Source organism: Pogona vitticeps, chromosome 3 (genome assembly GCF_051106095.1).
Source record: "Pogona vitticeps strain Pit_001003342236 chromosome 3, PviZW2.1, whole genome shotgun sequence".
Taxonomy (NCBI): domain Eukaryota; kingdom Metazoa; phylum Chordata; class Lepidosauria; order Squamata; family Agamidae; genus Pogona; species Pogona vitticeps.
The window spans coordinates 5,696,317-5,718,809 of record NC_135785.1 but is presented as its reverse complement, the minus strand read 5'-3'; the positions used below and the strand labels follow the sequence as shown (position 1 = coordinate 5,718,809).

The 22,493-nt window shown below is 47.4% G+C and overlaps 1 protein-coding gene across 1 annotated transcript in view; it reads left to right on the top strand.

Annotated features, from left to right (window-relative positions):
* The window catches only part of SLC12A9 (solute carrier family 12 member 9), a 125,001-nt gene that overhangs the window by 77,937 nt on the left and 24,571 nt on the right, over positions 1 to 22,493 (top strand). The window contains exon 10 of the mRNA XM_020811489.3: positions 20,182 to 20,374. Coding sequence (XP_020667148.3) covers positions 20,182 to 20,374 — 193 coding nt within the window. The remainder of the gene's footprint in view (positions 1 to 20,181; positions 20,375 to 22,493) is intronic.

The window sequence follows — 22,493 nt, the reverse complement described above, 5'->3', positions numbered from 1 at the left end:
GTGCATTGTGGCTGTTGTGGGCTTTTTTTGTCATCTCTGATGAGGAGATGGAGGAAGGGAGAGCAGGAAATGGGCTTGGGGGTTCTCCCAGGTAGCTGGAAAGGAGGACTTCTACAGGTCGGACAAGTGCTGCTCCTGGCTCCGAACCCCTCTCCCCCCACCTTGAAAGGTTATGGAGCAGAAGGGAGCAGGAAGGACCCCATTTATGTTGCTAAGGAAGCCTGGAACCATTATCCCAGCTGGATGCATTAGTGCTGAGCACCAGAGCGCGGTGGGCGGGGTGGGGAGGGAAAGAGATTTTGCTGCCTGAGATAGTAATTGTAGCCGTTCGGCCCAGCTAATGGCTGTTATGATTAAGTTCTATTATGGAGCCTTTACACGGGAGCTGGTGGGAGGCAGGAATTTTTTTTATAGAGGAAACCAGTGGGGAAAGGAGGGAGAGCATTGACAGCCTTTCAGCTGGCGCGATACAACCTGCGGCTCCTTGGCCACCCCGTACCACTCCCCGCCCCGAAAGGATCGAAATGGCAACACACGTAAAAGAAAAACTCGTGAGCAGTATCAGAGCCTATGGTTGGTGGAGATGGGGTGGGGTTTTGGGGGGGGAAGCTGTATCATTTCTCTCCTTCTGCAAGAACGCTTCTTTATCTATTCATAGCTTCGCTGTGCCACGTCCTTCTGGGGGAAGGGCCCCCCTCCCTTCAGTTCTTCTCCTTCTCCCGTTGGGAGACTGGAAAGTCGCCACGTTGCTGGTGGCAGGTGCTCCTCACCTGCTGGGGCCTCGGGCCAGTCTGTGCCAACAAGGCTTCGGTGGTATCGTGAGCCTACAGCCGGCCAAGAAAACGGGTGCGACCTTGAAGTCAATCACAGTTGGCAGGCGGGAATCGGCTCTTGGGGCCGCATCACAAATTGAGAGGGAGCCAAAATAGGTTCCATCTGAATTTTCATGCAAACAGGCTTAATTTGCACTTTCCAAACAAACAACCCTTAAATGTGGATGTTCTTGGAGTTTTGTTGTAGAACTCTCTGGTTGAAATGGTGTACGGCAGAGGTCATCAATCCCAGGTTCGCAGACCGGTGCTGGTCCGTGGCCTGAGTCAGACTGGGCCACAGAGAGACACCTCCTCACCACCACCAAACACACACTCCCCCCCTACACAGCCTGTTTGCGCCCGCACAAGCGCTGCGCCACCCATTGTGCATGCACACAAGCAAGTATGCGCCCGCACGAGCGCTGTGCCGCCCTTTGTGCATGCGCATAAGTGTGCGCACCCCCGCATGATCACAGCACCACCCTTTACACATGCGCACAAGCACGCTCATGCGCCTTCGCACATGCACATGAGTGCAGAGGGTGCCCCGCCTTCCCCAGCCGGTCTGCAGGGCTAAAAAGGTTGGGGACTGCTGGTGTACAGTTTGTGAAGTGGAGCCCATCTCAACTTCAAACAATTGGGGATGATTCTCTCCCCTGTTCTGACCATAACCTGACAGTGGTTTTAAAAAGGGTGCAGAATGAATCTGCACGCAAAACACATGCTATGAAGAGAAATTGTTTGGGGGGAAAAAGGCACGCCTGGTACATGCAACGCTGCATCTATTAGAAGATGTGCCTAGAAATGCCTCCGGATTTTCATAGAGACGTTAAAATTTTTACAGGATTGGGGCAAAAATAAGCATCAAATTGGGGAAATGTGAAGCAGAACAGAGCCGAAGTACAGTATGTCAGACTGGGCTGTCCTTAAATTGCAAAGAAATCTCAGACTGTGGTTCCCCCTGCTTTCAAGCTGAATACAGTAGGACCCCTTATAGGCAGGATCAGTATCCACTGAATCAGTTTCCACTGATTCACTGACCCGCTGACTGAAAATACTAAACAACTCCCCCTCCCCCAAAAAATACCTATATAAATACACCCCGTCCATGTTCCGTGTTCTTGGAGAGGGCCCAAGCATCTCTGGAACATTCCTACCTAAATCGAGGTATTACCTTTGGAATAACAGCCCTAATGCAGCCTTCATCTTTCCTGAGTTACATTTAAGAAAGATGTGCGTGGCGAAATCTATCTTGCCCTGAACATTTGGATTTTAACTTCTTCACCCTGGTACAAACCTGACAAAATGACTTTGGTCTCTGGCAGTTCACGTATTGTATGATGATTTTTAAAAAATTGGTCTGTAAAGGTACCGCCCGTTTTTGACCTTGTTCATTCTTTTAGGTTGAACCCCCTTTCCAATCAACAGCCAAAAAGCTGAGAGTAACTTCTGCAGTAACCACTGCATTAAATAGATATATACAGTATGCTACTAACTGCTTTGGCCTCACTCCCTCAGGGGTGTAATCCTGTAGGCTGCTGGTCATTTGGGAGACTGGTCCACGCCCATGGCATGCAGAACTCATCTACCCCTTTTGTGGAGGACTCAGGTCTTATAGGGTGCCAAGATTTGCAGGGAGCAGAAGATAAACCACCACATTCATCTGCTTTATTCTCTCCAAGCTTGGTTGGAGACCTCAAAAGAGAGGAGATAAAAATCAAATGGATTTAAATCGCAACCTAAATCTCGATTTAAACTTTTTAAAAATATATATCATTTTTTAAAAATTTAAATCAGAAGCATTCAGATTTTTTTTAAAAAAAAAACATTAAATCATGGTTTTAATGATGATTTAAATCTATTTGATTTAAATCCAATCCGCCCTGCCTCCAAGTAGGTGGGATGATGGGGCGAATGGCTCTTCCCCACAGTAATATATTGTTCTGCACTTTCCCTATCATAATACAAAATGTGTTTGGGTAGCTTAAAGACCAGCTCCTGGCGGAGATGAAAACTGCTCAGACTGGTTGGTTGACTTTGATATTAAGTGGATCGACACAGCTGCCTGCCTTTTTTGGACTCCATCTGGGGCACAGTTATTGTGACAAATGCCTGCATTTCCAAGTTTTAGCATTAGACCACTGCCTCCCATTTGCAGAGAAGCAGAATTGGTATCCAAGCGGAATTTGCAGCCGGATTTCCCAGTTCAGTTTCTGGAATAGCTTAGGAGGCTCAGGCCTCTGTGTTGAGAGAGATTTTACGGCCAAACGCAAAGAGCACAGGGCTAACTCAGAAGGAGTGAGGAAGAGAGCTTTTCCCCTGTGTCAGGATCAGGCCTTCTCTGGAACCTGATCCTGACCATCCAGCAGCATCCACCCTCCTTCACGATCTCGCTTTGACATACTCTGATTCACGATGTCCTCAGCCTGCCCATATATTGGCAAGATGGTGGATAATGAATTGTTTACGACCAGTAGTTCTGTTTTTCAATGAGCTGAAACGTGTCGGATAATAACTTGTTTATAAGCTGTAAATCTCTGCTACCATAAACCCAAAAGCGCATCACTTAATGGTGAATTGCAAGCTTGGGCCCCCTTTGGGCGGCCGGTCTCGAGCCCGCCGTCTCATTGGATAGCTGATCGATGGGAAGCAGGATGCAGGATGCTTTCCCCCCCGATTGGGCGGCGCGCGGGTGACAAAGTCGGGAGCTCCGATCCCGTTGGACCGAGGGCACTGGAGATGAGTTGCGAGGAGGGCCGTCCCCGTTGGTTATTCGATGGGTTATGAGTTGTGAAGCAGCATCCCGTTGGGTAATGAATTACTCCGAGACAGATTTGCTCAGGAGAAGTAAATCTGTTTGGTACATTGTTGCCGAGTTGTGATTATATTGTAGCCACGCTCTGTAAATCACAAAGAAGGGCCTTGATATATGGTTGCGAGAGCCGGCTGCAGCTGGAAGCAGCATTAGGCAGTGCCTACCAGCCGGCCGGTTGCCTCAGAGGGCATTTTGATGGGTTGCAATGAGCCGGAGACCCACCGCTCCCCCATCCTCTCTGCCTCCTCCTGCGTCTGCACTGGGGCAGATCCACTGAGCTGGTTGCCCCCTTGATCACATGCCATAGTACAGCTGAACCATTCTGTGATCAAGGAGGAGGAGGAGGAGCAGGAGAAGAAGAAGAAGAAGAAGAAGAAGAAGAAGAAGAAGAAGAAGAAGAAGAAGAAGAAGAAGAAGAATCTTAGAATGGCAGAGCTGGAAGGAGTGATGATCCACTAGATCATCGAGTCCAGCTTCTGTCAAGGAGACACCATGGGGAAGCGAACTCCCAACCCTCTGGCTCCTGAGACAGAGACCTAACCATAGAAGAGTAATTATTGCAAGAATAAGGGGCAGTTTGCACTTGTCAGCCTTAAAAATATCCAATGCCTGTACCAAGGCAAGCTGGGATGTGACAGGAGCAAAGGAAGTACATTGATGTGAAATTTTTGCATTGTTTGTTCTGCTTCTGCTAGCCACATGTGAGGCTTGAAGAGCTGACGAACTCCAGTCCTTTTTCAGACTGCTTGTATGTTTATTTTTTAAAAAACCTGAGGTCTAGAGTCTTGCTTCTTTTCAAAAATTTAAAATGTGTTTTGTTTTGTTTTAGAAAGCTTAGGTTTTCGAGATGCTGGCCGCTGCCTGTGTGTTTACATTTGTGTAAAGTGTATACAGCACTCTTGGTAGGCAGTCGTGTCTGACCAGTGGCAGGTTGGCAGTTCTTAGTGAGGTGGCAGAGACAAGAAGCGCAGGTTTCTCTGGAGAGACAAGAGAGTGTATCCGTGCATTTGTGGATGATTCGCGACCGTGAGTGTGGCAGAGTGAAATACCGGGGAATTTCTGTAGGCAGCTGTTGTTGCAGGATGACAACCCCAAGTCAACAAATGCACTGAGCCTTCCATGATTGCATAAACAGGCACTCAGCGATGATGGGCTGCTACATTGCACCAGGCCTGCAGAAGAAGCTGCGGGGATCGTGTTCTGCTGCATTTTTATGTTATAAGATACTGTACAGTGGACCCTTGACTTACAGACGGCTTGACTTACAGACTTTTTGAGTTACAGACTTCTCTGGCCGCAAAATTTAGGTTTGACTTGCAGCCTGAGAATTGACTTACAGACCAGAAAAAAACAAAATGGAACAAAAACGGCCTGTTACGGGATTAATCGGTTTTCAATGCACTGTAGGTCAATGGAGACTTGACTTACAGACTTTTTGACTTGAGAACCGCCTTCCAATACGGATTAAGTTCTCAAGTCAAGACCGCACTGTAAAAGTATTTGCACACAACCGTTGATGCCACCCTCTGCCTTCAAACAAGAGGGTGTCAGAAGGGCTCCCCAAGATCATTTAGTCCAGTGGTCCCCAACCTTTTCAACCCCGCGGACCAGTTGGGGAAAGCAGCCCCCCCATGCTCGTGCACATGCACGAAGGACTGTGCTCCCTGGTGTGTGGGCACAAAGGGCAGGGTGGCGCTGGGGCATGCGCACTCGTGCGCAGGTGTGAAGGGTAGCGCGGTGCTCGGGGGCATTTGTGTGCATGCGTGAAGGGGTGGGGGAGTGCTCACGCAGGCGCAAAGGGGCTGTGGGAGGGAGTCCATGCAGGGAGGAGGTCTGTCTCCACAGCCCAGTCCGGCTCAGGCCATGGACTGGCATGGGGCCGTGGACCAGGAGTTGGAGACCTCTGATTTAGTCCACCCCCTGCTGACGCAAAGAAAGAAGGAAAACCAGGACTCCAGGATCCACACAATAGGTGGTTGTAGGAACATGGGAAACTGTTCTAGACTTTTTGTCCATCTACCCTGGTATGGTCAGCCTTAACTGCCTCCTAGGGGCTCAGATAGGATTCCTTCCTAGCCTTTCCACATGCAACCCAGGTGATTCCCCCCCTCCCCTTGAGCTACTGTCTGTAGCTTTAAAACCTCTAATACAAGCAAGGATCACCTCATTCAGAGGCAGTCTGTCTGACTGTCAAAATTCTTTTTTTCCCAGCTGGAAGTTCTTCTGAATGTTGCGCTCGTTTCCTCTGGAATCAGAATTTCCAGGTGTCAAGGTCTGAAATGTTACATGCCATGACACATATAGCGGTCCACCTTCTTCCTGCCTTTCCTGAGAAAGCAGCTTCTTGAGGTCAGCAAAGGAAGGCACGCCGCTGGTGAAGTCGATCAGCACCACGGACAGCGATGGCTGAGCTCAACCTCTGGGAGGCTGGATGCGCGGGTCACACCCCCTCGTCCCAGTTTTCTCCCGTGTGGTGCTCTCTGGATGTCTCTTGGCGGCCACTCCCAGAAGCCTTCAAAAGCCGCTGTGCCGGAACAAGGCTGCGGCCTCGTGACAGACAGGGAGGAGAGGTGCCCCCACAAATTTGCCCCTAAGGACCCCCAAGGATGCCTTTTGTGTTAAGGCCGAGCACATTAGGAGGCCAATGGCTGAGTTTGCGACTCGGGAAGACCGTGTGATTGGCATCAAGTACCCGTGCGAAGATGAGGCGAGGCAGATCAGATTGGGAGCTGAGCTTTTGATAAGGCAGGTAAATAGATTTGGCTTCAAAGAGAGATGTAAGAGGGACTTTTATTGCAAATGACCCCAGGTGCTGGGAATGGGCTCTGTGCGCACAACCCTTCTCTCTTTTTTTCACCCAGTGTATTTTGTTTTGTTAAATTAGGGCCCTCCTCCCCCCCGAAGGTCTCCTCCGTCCAAGGAGAAATTGCACCATTCAAAGTGCAAATGGAAACAGCTTTCAGCCCCAGCTCCCCCTTTGATCCCCGCCGTTCTTTGGCATTTTCGCACATCAGGATAAAGGCTCTTCTGAATCAGAGGAGCAGGACTTCTGTCACCAAAAAGCTGGTTTTATGTTCAAAGTTAAGAGCACCAACAAGGTGGAGAATGTCTTAGATCCGTACCATGCTGTGGAGTGGATGGGATGTAACCCTTTTATCCTGTATCGTTTTCCTGGTCTAAATTTCCATGCCCCTGTAAAAAAAAGGGACATTTATTATTATTATTATTATTATTATTATTATTATTATTATTATTATTATTATTATTATTATTATTATTATTATTATTATTATTATTATTATTATTATTATTATTATTATTATTATTATTATTATTATTATTATTATTATTATTCAGAAACCAGGCACAGTCAATATAAAAACATTGACTGGCATTATATAACAGATAGAAGTTTTAACCAAAAACCTAAGTATCTGCTAAATATTGGTGCAGTATGTATATTGTTCCTAATATTGCCGTTTTTTGTAGCTCTGAAGGTAGTGTGATTTCTGAGATCAGCAACCGCTTATAGGACTGGGTGAAATTTCTTCATATTGTTCCCAAAGCCCCAATGACTACAGGGACCACTGAAGTGTGTTTCTTGCAGAGGCAAGATGTTTCAATGGCCAGGTCTTTGTACTTGATTAGTTTTTCCAATTCTTTATTTTCAACTCTGGCATCCCCTGGAATTGCAATGTCAATGATCCGGACCTTTCTTTGTCATTGTTGTTGTTGTTGTTGTTGTTGTTGTTGTTGTTGTTGTCGTCGTAGTCATTGTCATTGTTGTTGTTATGAGTAGTAGTAGTAGTAGTAGTAGTAGTAGTAGTAGTAGTAGTAGTAGTAGTAGTAATCCTGAAGTAAAAATTGTGTTGTGAAGACTTTTGACTTGAATTTGGGAAGCGGGGCAAGGACAGAGTAGAGGCCACACTGTAAGGTTCGGAAGCAGAAGAAAGAAAGATTAGGGTTGAAAAGTGTGATTACTGGCCATTTCCCCCTCAGAAGTCTCCATAAGAGAATGCGGGTCAAGCTTCTCCCGCTCTTCCAGTAAGTAAATCTTTGGGTGGAAGTTCCAAGTCTAAGTCCCAATTTTTGGCCCCAAGTCCTGGGCCCCAAATCCGAGTCCCTATTAAAAATATTTTTTTCCCCTCCAGGAAAAAGGGAGGGAAGGGAAGGTGGGTTCTGAGCTGTGAGTCAAGGCTGAGTCATGGGGGGGGGGCTGGTCAAGTCACCGGTGTGACTTAAGTCTAATTTGACAATGAGTCCCTCAACTTTGAGCCCCATCACTGTCTTTTGGACGGGAAGCTGGTGAAAACGGCATTTCAGCGCATCTGGAGGGTGCCCGGCAGAGCGGGCGGTGCTTTGCTCCCGTTCAGTATTTGTTCTACGTTTTCATGAAGGAGGAGAAAATGGCCACCCATCCGTCTTGGAAGTCCTAATGCATTTTTGCCCTCCTTGCAGCCTGTGAATTCGGATTCAAAGCCAGGGGGGAGGGGAGCGGAGGGCAGAGATTTGAGTTAGTGTGGCTACCATTTTATCTTACTGTGGAAAATCGGAGGTGGGGGGCGCATGCCCTGCTTTTTAAAAATTTTTGCTTGAAGAAACGCAGGGAATCCGGACCCTTGCGGTTCTACCCTGTGACCCTCTGTAGCACCCTGTGGGACGTGCATGAAAGTTGTTGATATAGATGATCAAGTGGAAAAGAGGCGTTTGGGGACGAGGCAAAGAATCCAAGCCGTCTTTGGAAAATGTAGAATTAAAATCTACGTTTGCATTAGAAAGCTGGTAGCAAGAAAACCCCACGCCTGAGCGAGCGTGTCTTCGCATCATGTTGAAACCCGCCTCTGAAGGACAGAAACAGGCTCCCGAATGTCCCCTTTTCTCTGCATTCGTTCTTCAGCCCCCAGACAAGATTCTCTCGAGTGCTGATTTCAGAGTGGATGCTAATTGATAATTATCCTGTTTGCAAGCCCCTGTGACTAGCAGGGAGAGAAGAGAAAGAGGGGGGGGGGAGACGACACTAGGACTGTGATGCTTGAAAAGGGAGGCGGAGGAGCGAGCCTTCTTCCTGTCTTAGGTCCTGTCGGCTCCAAAGTCAATGAAATGGAATACAGGGCTGTGGGTCTGGCAGGTTGGAAAAGGGGGTTTCAAAATGTGCTCCCAGGCACACTTCTGCTGTGTTGCTAGCGAAGGCAAAGTCTTGCTCATGTAGTACAATTTGTACGTTTGCATAATTTGGGGTTTTTTTAAATGCTACTTTTTTGCATTCATTTGATTGCATTTGTGTGTGTGGGGGGGGGGGGGTTTGCTCAAAAGCAGCCCATTCCAGGGAACACTGGAATCCCCATCCACAGCAGCAAATCTTATTTATCTCTGACTTCTGAGATTTTTTCCCCCACCAAAAACATTTCCTTCATGTCTCTAAGCTTGGTGGAAATTAGCATTTAACTTTCTAGCAATAAAAACTAAAAGCATCTCTCTCTCTTTTTTTTTTTTTTTTGAAAAAAATAAATTAATTAATTAAAGCTAGAATTCTTAAGCAGCTGAATTCTGCACCCATAGCCGCATTTTCCAAAATACTTACACATTTATATCACGCGTTTCCCGAGATCTTAAAATGGATTGCGTACATTACCTTGGAATAACATACATTATCGTTAGAACAAGCCCAAACATAGATCAGGGTGGGGAGCCTGCGGCCTTCCATACGTACTTAGACTGCAACCCCCTGCCCCTTTAGCCAGCTTAGCCAGTGGTGAGGAATGATGGGAATTGTGATCCAATAACCACTGGGAGGCTGTGCCTCCTTCCAGGCAAACTGCTGATTATAATGGAGAGCCTGGCCGAAGGACGCCAAAGGAATTGAATGGCTGCAGGGAATGATCAGGCAGCTGATGTTCAAGTATTCCTTGGAGATATATAAAAAGGGCACCCGGTGGGGAAAAATAAATAAATAAAGCAAATAAAAACACTATAAAGAAATGGTGCCACTTCTAAAATGCAGAAACTGAGGATTTGTCAGTTACCAGAAAGAAAATTTGGAGGTACAGATTGTTACAGCTGATCATTCACAATAGCACAAATTGGGTAAGAACAGCAAGCAAGACAGAGAATAAGCTCTTGGCTTGAAGAACCTTGGGAGGCTCATCTGGATACTGTAGAGCAGTGGTCCCCAACCTTGGGCCTCCAGATGTTCTTGGACTTCAACTCCCAGAAATCCTGGCCAGCAGAGGTGGTGGTGAGGGCTTCTGGGAGCTGTAGTCCAAGAACATCTGGAGGCCCAAGGTTGGGGACCACTGCTGTAGAGTTTCTGGATACAGTAGGCAGGATCCGCTTTCAAACCAGACTTGAGTCACACCGGTGACTCAACTCTGGAGGATTTTTTATAACCTTTCAGCGAGACAGACTCGATTCGTGACTTGGAATCCACCCACCCATCCATTTCTTCTTTGGGGGGGGGGAATTATTTTTAACAGGGACTTGGGACTTGGAAGCCGAACACTTGCCAACGTCCCCGATAGCTTCACGGTTTAGATGAATCTCATTCCAAAGTTGGGAAGGTCTTGTTGGCGTCCAGACTCATCCCTTCATAGGCAGCGTTTGGATTTATTTGTGTTGGAGAAGAATGCAGATCCTTAAAGGCCCTCGTCTCTGTGGTGGGGCCCCATCCCTGACCTCATTTCTAGTCAAAGTTGGAAGGAGAAGTAGCAAGAAGGGGGTTTGGTGGGAAGTTCAAGTAGATGATGGTGTTGTGGGTCACCGGAGGCAGCTTTTTGGCCATGCCTTCTACTGGAGCATCTAGCTTGCAACCCATTTTATTTATTTATTTATTTATTTTATTTATACCCCGCCTATCTGGTCGGTGAGGACCACTCTAGGCAGCTCAAGTCCCCCTACATGGACACCCCAAGGTAAGAAGGTTTGAACGCTTGAAAGGCGCACCTGAGTTTTTAAGATGGTCGCCCACTGGTACTCCACTGTCTCTGCCCTCCACATCTGGCATTTTTTTAATACAGCATTTTGCTCTTCGACGGGCAGCTAAAAGAAATGCCTAGTTTGTTCTCTCTCCTCCCCTCTCGCCGTGCTCACCAGCCAGCAGCTTCACCGCCCCCCTCCCTTTATCACCCTGTATGATGATACTCATCCTTCCAGATTGCTGTTTAACCTTCTCTCAACGAGATCTTATCTTGCCAGGGGGCTGAATGCCCCTGAAAAAACCAGTAATTAAACCGAGACCTTCCCTCCTTTCTCTTCCCCACTTGTCTCAGCAAAAGCGGCGAGGGCTCCGCACCGTTCTGGATGGGTTTCTATTCAGCATTGATTGGCCCTGTAGTGCCGGAGAATATATGGAATAAAATGTCTCACCCCAGTCACGAGTCAGCGGGGTGCTTAAATAAGCTGCCCCCCCCCCGGGACTGAGAGCCATTTGCATCCTCTTGTGAGGAGGTTCAGGTGGAAATAGAAAAACGATCAATGTTCTCGTAACCTCACATCTTTACTTTTTAATCATGCAGAATCTGTTCCTTCTCCAGCTATCTGGAAGTTGAGTCATGGCCACTGGGCTTCTTACTTGTAAGGTTGAAACGATTCGCTACTCATCCAAGGAGCTTCTTCGGTCTGAGGAGAGTCTGTAGGAGACCTCGGATAGATCCTTCACGTTGGTTTCCCTTCCCCCTGGTCTGAACAGGCTCGTTAGAAGCTCGTTCTCCAGCTATGGGTGTGTATCTCCCATAAAAGTACAGTGGTGCCTCGCTAGACGATGATAATCGGTTCCACTGAAATTGCTGTTTAGCGAAATCATTGTCTAGCGAAAAGCATTTCCCCATTGGAATGCATTGAAACCTGTTTAATGCGGTCCAATGGGGAAGAATCATCGTTGTCTAGCGAAGATCGGCCATAGGAAAACTGCTTTGTGAACTGCCGATCAGCTGTTTAAATCGCTGTCTTGCGAAGCTTAGGTCCCAAAAACACCTGTTTTGCGAGCACAGAGGGAACTGTCAAAATCGTCATATAGCGAAAATCGGTTTGCAAAGCAGGGACCAAACATTGTCCAGCGAAATTCCCCCATAGGAATCACTGTTTTGCGAATCGCTATAGCGACCGCAAAAAGTCAATGTCCAGCAAAAAAAAAAACCTGTCATGCGGGGTAACTGTCTAGTGAGGCACCACTGTAAAGCGAAGAGCACATATAAAGTGTGCTCCCACTCAGGTACTGTGTCTCATCCCCACGTGCTAATAAAGGTTGAGGTCCCATGTAGGCCTGACATTTTTCTTGAACCCATTTTGCTAGAAAGGGTTCAAAAAATAGGGCAACACTTATTCTTGGGCTTGAAAAAAAATATTGTATGATTATGGTATGACAATTCCTCCGTTAAACTGTATGCCAATATTTCTTTCTGTGGTTCCACAAGTTTTTATTTCTGCTTCTCTGCTCCTCAGGGATTTGAACCTTTACAGACCCAGGTTCATATTCTTGCCTCCTCACAGAATCCGCGGGGAAAACCTCAACATTCCCCTTGCAGGGATGGTCCGGGGGGGGGGCACATTTGCCAGTGGAGGGAACCCTTGTGGCTTTTGGCCGCTTTGATTTGCGGCTTTGCCCCATGGACATGGATGTTATATTCTGAATTGCACTTATATCTAGTTTTCATGCTAAAGCACTCTGGACTGTTTCTGGTTTGAAACACAGCGGCAGGGCAGAATTCTCTCTCACTGGACAGCTTCTTTCCACACATTTGTTCTTTGTAAAGTACCAGGTCCTGCCGTGATGCTATTGGTACTGTTTCCCCCATCCATAGAGAATCATAGAATCATAGGATAATGGAGTTGGGAAGGTCCTATATACAGTGGTGTTCATTCGTTCAGCAAAAATAGCTGCAGAACGAAAATGTCGCAATGCGAAATAAAAAAGCCCATAGAAACGCATTAAAATGTGATTAATGCATTCCTATGGGCTTAAAACTCACCGTTCAGCGAAGATCTTCCATAGCGCAGCCATTTCTGGTGCCTCTTAAGCGAGAAATCCGTCCCAGAAAACAGCGGGCGGCCATTTTTTGCCTGGCGGCCATTTTGAAACCACTGATCAGCTGGCCGAAAATGGTCGTGTTGCATTGATTGGTCATCGCACAGTGAAATTCCCCTATAGGGAACATTGCAAAAAAATGTGTCGCAAAGCAATTTCATCGCTAAACAGAGCGATCGCTATGCGAGGCACCACTGTAAGTCCATTGAGTCCAACCCTGCTGTTCAAGGCAGGAATACAAATCAAAGGATATCTGCCAGGTAGTGGTCCCATTTGCTCTTGCATGCCTCCAGCGTTGGAGCGCTCCCTGCCTCCGAAAGAAATGGGTTCCCTTGTCATACTGCTCTAACAATTAAGAAGTTTTCCCCCCTGATATTCAGCCAAAATTGGATTTCTTGCAACTTGAGTCCATTGTTACGTGTCTTGCGCTCTGGGATGATCAAGAACAGATCCTGCCCCTCCTCTGTAGGACAGCCTTTCAAATATTTGAAAAGTGCTATCCTATCTCCCCTCAGCCTTCTTTTCTCAAGGCTATCTATCTATCTATCTATCTATCTATCTATCTATCTATCTATCTATCTATCTATCTATCTATCTATCTATCTATCTATCTATCTATCTATCTATCTATCTATCTATCTATCTGTCTGTCTGTCTGTCTGTCTGTCTGTCTCTCTCTCTCTCTCTCTCTCTCTCTCTCTCTCTCTCTCTCTCTCTATCTATCTATCTATCTATCTATCTATCTATCTATCTATCTACAAGATATTTTTAGCCATGCCATTACCAAATGGTCTTTGAGTGGCATACAACAATATTAAAACTTATGAAAAACATTAAAATCATTATAAAATCCCCAATATTATAATAATGTTATTATATTATAATAATACCCTATATTAAAACAGTTAATTTGTCATTAATAAATCCTGCTAAACTGGGCTTAAACATGCCCAGTGCTTTCAGTCTTTCCTCAGAAGGCTTGGTTTCCAGTCCCTATGAGGAAAGATTCATATGACATTCCTCATACAGTATCTCAGTTAGTACAATGTTTTGATTCTGTGGCCTTGTTGTTGTTGTTCTTCCTAAAAGCCTGGTATCCCTTTATACCAGGTTTGTGGAGGTTAGCGCTGTGGCACTGCCTGTTTGGAGCGCACGTTCCTAGTGAACATCCTCTCTGTCTATTCAGTGAGCCATCAGAAGCAAACATAAAAGCTCTGGCAGAGAAGCTCTAGCCCAGGAAACGGATTTCTTAAAGATTTCTCAGAGAAAATAAGCTTTTGTAAAAAGGAATGGACTTCTGCAGGACATTTAGATACAGATCTGGGTAAAGCCTATAGCAGGTCTCCGGGAGAGTAAGTTGGGTGGTACCGATCCTGCAGAGGGGCAGGAGGAGGCGCTGAGCAAAGTCTGTTCTTGGTTGGCATGGCTGTAGGCCATGCCTTTGGTGCGCCAAACTATGCCTTGAGCATCACTGGCTATGAACATATGGGAGCTGCCGTTCCACATACTTTGAAAAAATCAAGATTTCGGAAGACCACCACAGAGCCTTGTAGGCTGCTGAAAAGATGGTCAGGTCTCACCGTCTGCTTGCTGGTTGGATTGTTGGGTTGAGAGAAATGGAGAGGCAGGACAGAGGCATCAGCCGTGGGGCAGGCCTGAGCACTGGGGCAGACAGCTTCTGTGCACAACATAGCAAAGGGATTTCATCCTAGCCACTAACAGTGCCACCGGTGTAGGTTGTTCACACCTTGCATCTTATGGTTTTGGCACCAGTTGACCTCAGGTGGCACTTGGTATGGCGCATGTTTTGCATAGAAAGCTTTCTCTCTCTTTTTAGAGAGCCTCGTGAAGCGTGGGTTAAACTGCAGTGAAAACTCTGCTCACAACCTGGGTTCAATCCCAGGTAGCCGGCTCCAGGTTCGCTCAGCCATCCATCCTTCCAAGGTTGGCGAATTGAGTACCCAGCTTGTTGGAGAGTGGGTGGGAGGAATGCATAGCCTGCATAATTAAATTGTAAACTGCCCAGAGAGAGTTTTAAGCGCTATGGGGCGGTATATACAGTAAACAGTGCATTTTGCTTTTTTCATGTTTTGGGACATTTTAGATGGACAATAACTTGGTGGTTGGAACTTGAAAACAGAAAGCGCTGCTGTGCCCTCCCACCTATGCCTCGGGGGGGGGGCGGATGTTTGGGGAATTTTCCATCCACTGTTTGTTGTTGAATGCAGCAGTCCTGGAGGTCACTGGGAGCATGTTTCCACGTTCGAAAAATGCGTGTTTGGGGGGGAAAGAAACAGGATAGTGGTAGGATCTGCAGTCTGTTTCAAAGGTGGATTGTGGGTCCTGGAGGCTTCTGGATCTAGCAGTTTTGCTGGGGGATCCTGATGACCATAAAAATAGTTCTGAGATGCTGCATATGGCCACAGAGCCACCTTTTGCTCACGTCTCCTCCAAGAGCTTGCACAGGGAGCGCTGATGTACAAAATCAGCCTTTCACATCTTTCCATTTGGAGGGCCCGTCCTAGAAATATCTGGAGCTGCCCAGCCCCCCACATACACACTTTTGCATGATGTTCTTTTTAAAGGCCACTCGGTGTTAGCTTCTGGCGCTCGGCGTCCTCTGGGGAGGCTACATGCTAGCCACGGCACATGCCCCAAAGGCTGATGACTTCCAAAGCCACACTGCAAGCAGCTCCCACATGGCCGAGGACGGCGTCAGAAGCTCGGGAAAGGAGAAATATTCCTTCGATTTGCATTTTATCGTGAGCAGACGCGGCACGTTCCATAAGGGCTTGACTTAAATTGCTTACTGCACTTTCTCATCTTTTATTACGCAGCTCGTTCGCTGCAAGATCCTCCTATGAAAACATTTTACACAGGGGCAGCCGTATATCCTGAAAAACGACGCTAAAGAAAAACCTTTAAAAGGGGGGGGGGAAGGAACCAGCAGATCTCTGTTCTGAGTGCAACTTATAGCCATAAATCTGTGCAAACCCCCCCCCCCTTCCCACCGCAGAGTTTAGTTTTCAGAAGGGGAGAAAGAGTACCTGGAAGCACAGGTGCAATACACACAAAATACCTTGATTTTGAAAAAATGGGTACATGAAGGGAAAGAAGGAAAAGGGTCACAGTGAGCTTGGCCTTAGTAGAAGGAGAACCTCGGTGAAGTTAGGCTTCACAGATTTTAACCGGCTCCAAGCCTGACCTGAGTGATTTATGGCACGCCCATGAAGAAATGGCAATTCCACCAGCGTACAGAAATGCCCCCTGTGTTGAGCAAATTTAGAGAGGACCCTGCTGTCCAGGAGAAGCCTCACCACCTGCTTTTCTGCACCCCGGGTTTGTGCAACCTTCCGTCACTGCGGTAGCTCTGACCTTCGCATTTTATTGTGTTTGAAAATTAATAGACCACCCTACGGCCGTTTTTTTAAAAAAACTAGGCCGTTTACCTAGCACTAAAATGCAAAATAATCACAGGCGGGAATAAAAACAGCAAGCGCATAAAGCCATCAAACCGGAGACACGGCTGGGAGGAAAAAGATGTTTTACCTGGCATCAAAAAGAAACTTGGGTAAGCCCCCCCCCCCGGGCAAGACTCCCAAGGAGAAGATTCAACAGCCACCCCCCCAATGTACAACCAGGCCCATCTAGAGACCAGATGCGGCTTGGAGGTTGCGCAGGAAAAAAAACATGCTCTTGTTAATGTTCTGACACTCTGGAAGAATCCTTAGAATAAGCTCAAAGCTCAGAGGAAATTCTCTTCTTGCTCCAGGAGCGCCATCTAAGATTGGTGGAGAGGTCAACATCGCTTTAGAGACACTTTGCCATCCTAGTTATTTCAGCAGGGCCCCCTTGGACAGACTGTATAGGCCAGAACTTTAAAACTTTGGTGGGGAATTTTGGACTACAACTCCCAGAATCCCCCAGGCCCCTAATTTCCTGAAGGCATTGCGGAGAATTTTCAGTCCAAAAGTAACATCTCAAAGCTCTAACAAGATGCCAACAAGCTAATGGGCTTAATGGATGGGGCCCTTTTGGCCAGGGCTTAGGAGATGTGGGTTCAAATCTCCGTGCAGCCATCAAACTCAGCAAGTGACCCTGGACGGGTCACCTACGTTCTCAGGCTGGGAAATAGCCAACGTGGTTGACCATTTCTTCCTTCTGAGGGTTTTCTGGGACAGTGGAGCTGGCCCAAGGCTGCCCAGGCTGGCTCTTCTCAGAGAAGAGCCACTGCGGGGAATCAAACTCCCAACCTATGGCTCCATAGGCAGAGACCTAACTCAATGAGCTATCCTGCCAGTAGTCTAGTACCAAATGAGTAGAGGAGATAAACCGATCAGAGTCACTTTTGAAGCCAGAGGGACGTCAATAGGGCTATTTAGCCCCCCCACCTCATCCCCAAAACATCTGCCCCACACATCTGTTTGCCCTCCATTTCACCTCCTGGGAGCTTTCAGGGGAAAACGCCTGAGAGCCACCCCACACGGAGGAGGGGGCGGTGGAATTAATATCGGTGCTCATCAGAAAGCCCGTAAATGTACACGCCGGCCGGCTGCCAACCCCCAGGAGAGAGCCGTGTTTTATACACATTGATTACACACTTAGCCATAATTTGTGTGTTTCATCCCTCACCTTTCCTCCTCTCCCGGCGAGTGGCTGTGGGGAAAGGGCCCCACGGTGCGCTCTCTCCCTCCCCCTCCCCCTCGCCATTCGCCTCATGCTCCCGTTATTTTGTGGGGTTCATTTGCACCGAGATGGTTGGGAAACCGGGAGGGAGCCGGTGGCGTGATTAGCATTCCGAGGCTTTTTAAAATCTTCCTAAGCAATGGAGATAAGACAGTGGGTTAGATGAGAACAATTTAATTAAGCTGTATAAAGCAGGCCCTTTCCCGGAGACCTGGCTGGGGCCGCTGCTCACTCTGCCAAGCGTTCTTGCTTCCAAGGGCCGGCCATGATGGATGCTATGCCTTGTCCGCCCAGCCCCCCCCTTGGCTGCAGAGGGCTGCCCCCCATGTAGGATGGATGGCCCTTTTTGGGGTCTTCTCTCCCGCTAAACTCCTGCTTGCGACCACAAGTGGAAATTTAAAAGAAAAAAACCTAAACTGGAATTAAAAGCAATCAAACACTTTATGGGCTCTAAGTGTGGAGAATACCTATACAGTGGTGCCTCGCTTAACGAGCGCACCATTTAACGATGAATCCGCATAGCGACCTTCTCAATGGCTGAAAATCGCATTGCGATGATCGGTAAGCGTTTCGCTTACTGATCTTCGCATTGCGATGTTCTAAAAACAGCTGATCGGTGGTTCCAAAATGGCTGCCGGATCAGCAAAATGGCCAGGCAGCGAAAATGGTGGCCGGATGGGGGAATCTTCGCTTACCAGTGAGTTTTTCCCCCATAGGAACGCATCCGGATAGCGACGTTAATCCTGGAACGGATTAACGTTGCTATGCGGGGCACCACTGTATAGCCCTTGCAGGCAGGGCAAACTGCAGGCCCTAAATATTAACAAAAGAAATTTAAGCTATTATGTCCTGGAGGGTAAATATATAATGTTGGGGAACTGAGGTTCATATGCGTGTGTCTGTAATCATGTGCTGTCAACTCAATTCTGACGTATGGCTATCCTTTCCAGGGTTTTCTAGGTAGAGAATACACAGAGGCGGTCTCTCATCCCCTTCTTCTGGGGTTGCCGTGGGACTATGGTGCAGCTTGCCCAAGGCCAACTAGGCTGGCTTTTCTGCCAGGAGGCACAAGTGGGGAAATCGAACTCCCAACTGTTAGCCCTGCAGACAGATACTTAAACTGCTGGGCTATCCAGCCAGCTCTAACTTAGGGGGAACTTTTCCAGGTACAGAGTATTCAGATGTGACTTCTTGTTCCCTTCTTCTGAGTGGACCGCCATGAAGCCTTTTCTCCCAGGAGGCACAAGTGGGGAATTGAACCCCCAACCGCTGGCTCCACAGCCAGAGACTTCAAACACTGAGCTATTCAGCCAGCTATTCAGATGTATAGAGTCCTGACTGATTGAAAGATGCCAAATGGAGATCCAAAGCGAAGTCTCTCTAATCCATCATTCCAGAAGTCTGAACTAAGACTACAGCTCCCAAGAGGCCCGGCCAACATGGGATTCTGGCTGCTGTAGTCCAAAAAGAATAATATCTCCGTCTTCTGGAAATATAGAACATTTTTCATGCCGTTATCTGGACAATAATAGTTTTTAAAGGATGGGGATTCATGTGGGGTTTGTTGTTGATTATTTTTGTGCAGCATTTAAAGCACATCTCGTCATTCTTGTCTCTTAGAAATAGATCCAATTTGTTATAAAAATGCAGGAAGCAAAGCTACGATAGATGTAGCTGAGGCTACAAGTCAACCCAGAACTTCCATATTTTGCCCTAAAATCAACCGCGTTGTCCAGACTCATCCTTAGGCAAGTTGTGCTGATGAACCCTCCGTCCAGCATCGTCAAACCCACATCTCTCTCTTTTTTCTCTCCCCATGCCTAAGCCCAACCGTCTGTCCTCTGGAGTTTTATGGTTTCCCACTTTGAGGGTGTGATGTGGGAGAAAAATGGGCTTGTTGAATGACTGGCCCATAAATCCTCTACAAGAGGAACGGCCTTGTTTGTGGTGACTCCATCTTTGTTGAATCGGCTCTCGGAGGAGCAGTTTTTATTAAACTCTGGCACCCTCTGTTTTTACATGGGTAGAGAGGTTTATGGTTTTATTGTATTAACTATCGTATTTTTCTGTGTATAAGACGCCCCCCACTTTTGTAATCCAAAATTAAGAAATCTAAGTGGGGCTTGGCAAGTGTAGGGGGAAAGGGATCAAAGTGCTGCAGGATTGCTTTGATCCCTGCTTTCCCCGCCACTTATTTTTGTTCTCTCCTCAGCTTACTTCCATGTATAAGACGACCCTCAGTTTTTAGTCGAAGGCTTTTAGACAAAAGTATAGTTTTATACATGGAAAAATATGGTACTTCACTGTCTCATTTACGTGAACCATCCAAAGTAGGGCTGTGGTATTAGTGGATGCGGTGTATCATGTTGAAACAAAAAATAAATAAATACTGCTGTTGGGCAGACTATGTCTGAGTGACAGAAAGGGAGGTCACACCTTTTTACGCCAGAAGCCACCCACGTGGACATTCGGCTGTTTTTTGAAACACTGCACAGCTAGGGAAAATAATCTAGCAATTGCAACCGACTCCAGCATATTAATGGTTGGATAGGAGGAGTGCTTTGGGCTCCCTTAACGGCTCCTTCGGGCAAAAGTGATTGTTTTCCACTTTCATCATCTTTAAAGGTTGCTAACCATCTGTGAGCCTTTTGGGAAGGGTAACGTTCAAAGGGCAATCAAGATTATTTCCTACCAACCCGACTGGAGTTCCATCCATTGATGTTATTAGTGTGTGGGGTTCAACTGAAAGGCAGCTTGGCAGGGAGAGGTTTTCACGTCCCTTGATGGAGCAGCTGAGCCCTGCACGGATCCTGCCTCTTGTAACCCAGTCTCTTGCGCTCCTTCTGCAGGCCTACCTTCCAGTACTTCACGTGGCACACCTGCATGCTGGGGATCGCGGGCTGCGTCATCATGGTCTTCCTCATCAGCCCCATCTACGCCTCGGCCAGCGTGGTCTTCATGGTCCTCCTCCTTGTGGCCCTCCACTACCTGTCGCCCAGCAGTAGCTGGGGCTACATCAGCCAAGCTCTCATCTTCCACCAGGTGAGAACAGCCCCATCATAACCATCTGCTCTCAAGTCAATTCTGACTCACAGCAACCCCTTTTTCAGGGTTTTCCTGGTAGAGAATACTCAGCTGAGGTTTACCATCCCCTTCTTCTGATACTGTGCAGTTTGCCCAAGGCCACATAGGCTGGCTGTCTTCCAGGAAGCATCGTGGGGGGAATCGAACTCCCAACCTCTGGCTCCGCAGCCAGAGACTTAAACCACGGAGCTACCCAGCCGGCTAAGAATAGGTGGTGTTATGCAGCCTTTCCCTTACCTGCCCCCAGGTGGGTTTTCCTTGCTCCAGATTACTGGGGCACCTTTATTGAAGGGCGCTGTGCAATGGGCATTTGATGCCTCTCCAGCAGTGGATGAAGGGTGCATCTCTTGCCAAGAATGCCAGGATTGGTATTCTCGAAGGCTTTCACGGCCAGGATCTGATGGTTGTTGTAGCTTTTTTCAGGCTTTAATGCCAGGATTATTCACAGCTTCCACCGGTTCCATCAAGCCTCGCTGTTAGCTTGGTACCCATCAAGCGCAGTAAGAACTTCAGCATTCCTAAACATCTAAAGTTCTAGCACATCCCGTTGGTAGATTTTTGCACCAGGAAATATCAGGCAGGGATTGGGGTGTGGCTCCCGCTGATCCTGCAGGCTACCAGAAATTATCCTGAATGCCAGGATTAAGTTTGCGGGGGGGGGGGGGGAACCACACGATAAGTGATTTGCCTTCTGTGGGGTTTTTTTTTTTTTTTGCACTGCTCAATAGAGCCTTTCTCAATCTCAGACTCGTTGTCATCTGATACAATAGCGCTAAAATAACTCAGCTAAAATAAGTTTGTTTGAGAGTTCTGACCCCGACAGAAGCATGGAAAACAGTGTACCGTATTTTTCGCACCATACTGTAAGATGCCATACTGTAAGAGAGTATGGCTCAATAAGAAACTGACAACACATACCAAGATCCAGGTCTATAGAGCTTGTGTCCTGAGCACACTCCTGTACTGCAGCGAGTCCTGGACCCTTTGCAGGAGAGGAAGCTGAACACCTTCCATATGCGTTGCCTACGACGGATTTTTGGTATCACCTGGCAGGACAGAGTTCCAAATAGAGTAGTCCTAGAACGAGCTGGAATTTTCAGCATGCATACATTACTGAAACAGCGACGTCTACGCTGGCTTGGGCACGTTGTGAGAATGGCTGATGGTCGGATTCCAAAGGATCTCCTATATGGAGAATTAGTGCAGGGAAATCGCCCCAGAGGGAGACCACAGCTGCGATACAAGGATATCTGCAAGCGGGATCTGAAAGCTTCAGGAATAGACCTCAACAGATGGGAAACTCTGACATCTGATCGTTCAGCCTGGAGGCAGGCAGTACATCACGGCCTCTCCCAATTTGAAGAGACCCTTGTCCAGCAGGCTGAGGCAAAGAGGAAGTCACAAAGGAAGCAAAACCAGGGAGCTGGACAGGGGACAGATTGGATTTGTCTCCAGTGTGGAAGGGATTGTCACTCTCGAATTGGCCTCCTCAGCCACACTAGACGCTGTTCCAAGTCCTCCATACAGAGCACGCTACCATAGTCTTTCGAGACTGAAGGATGCCTACTACTGTAAGATGCACTTTTTCCCCACAAAACAGGGGGGTGGGAAGTCTGTGCGTCTTATGGAGCGAAGAAAACAGATATTTTCCTGTTTTCTTCTCCTAAAAAATTGGTGCGTCTTATGGAAAGGTGCGTCTTATGGAGCAAAAAATACGGTATATTTTCACGTGTATTGCCAGAACCAGGATTTGTTAGTGAAGAATACATAGCATAGTCTCTGACGCCGCGTAGCGGAGAGTTCTGGTAACGTATGTGAAAATAAATTTGCATGCTCGCAAAAAATGGTTCTATGTTTTTATTGCCTGTTGCATCCTTTGCCTCAAGGAAAGCAAAGTGTGCTGCTTATACACCACTCCCCATAGTGCTTAAAGCTCTCTCTGGGTGGTTTAGAAGTTAATTATGCAGGCCGTACATTCCCCCCCCCCAACATCCTCAAAGAGCCATATACTCAATGTACTGTATTGACCTTGTAAGGATGGAAGGCTGAGTCAGCCTTGAGCCGGCTACCTGAGCCC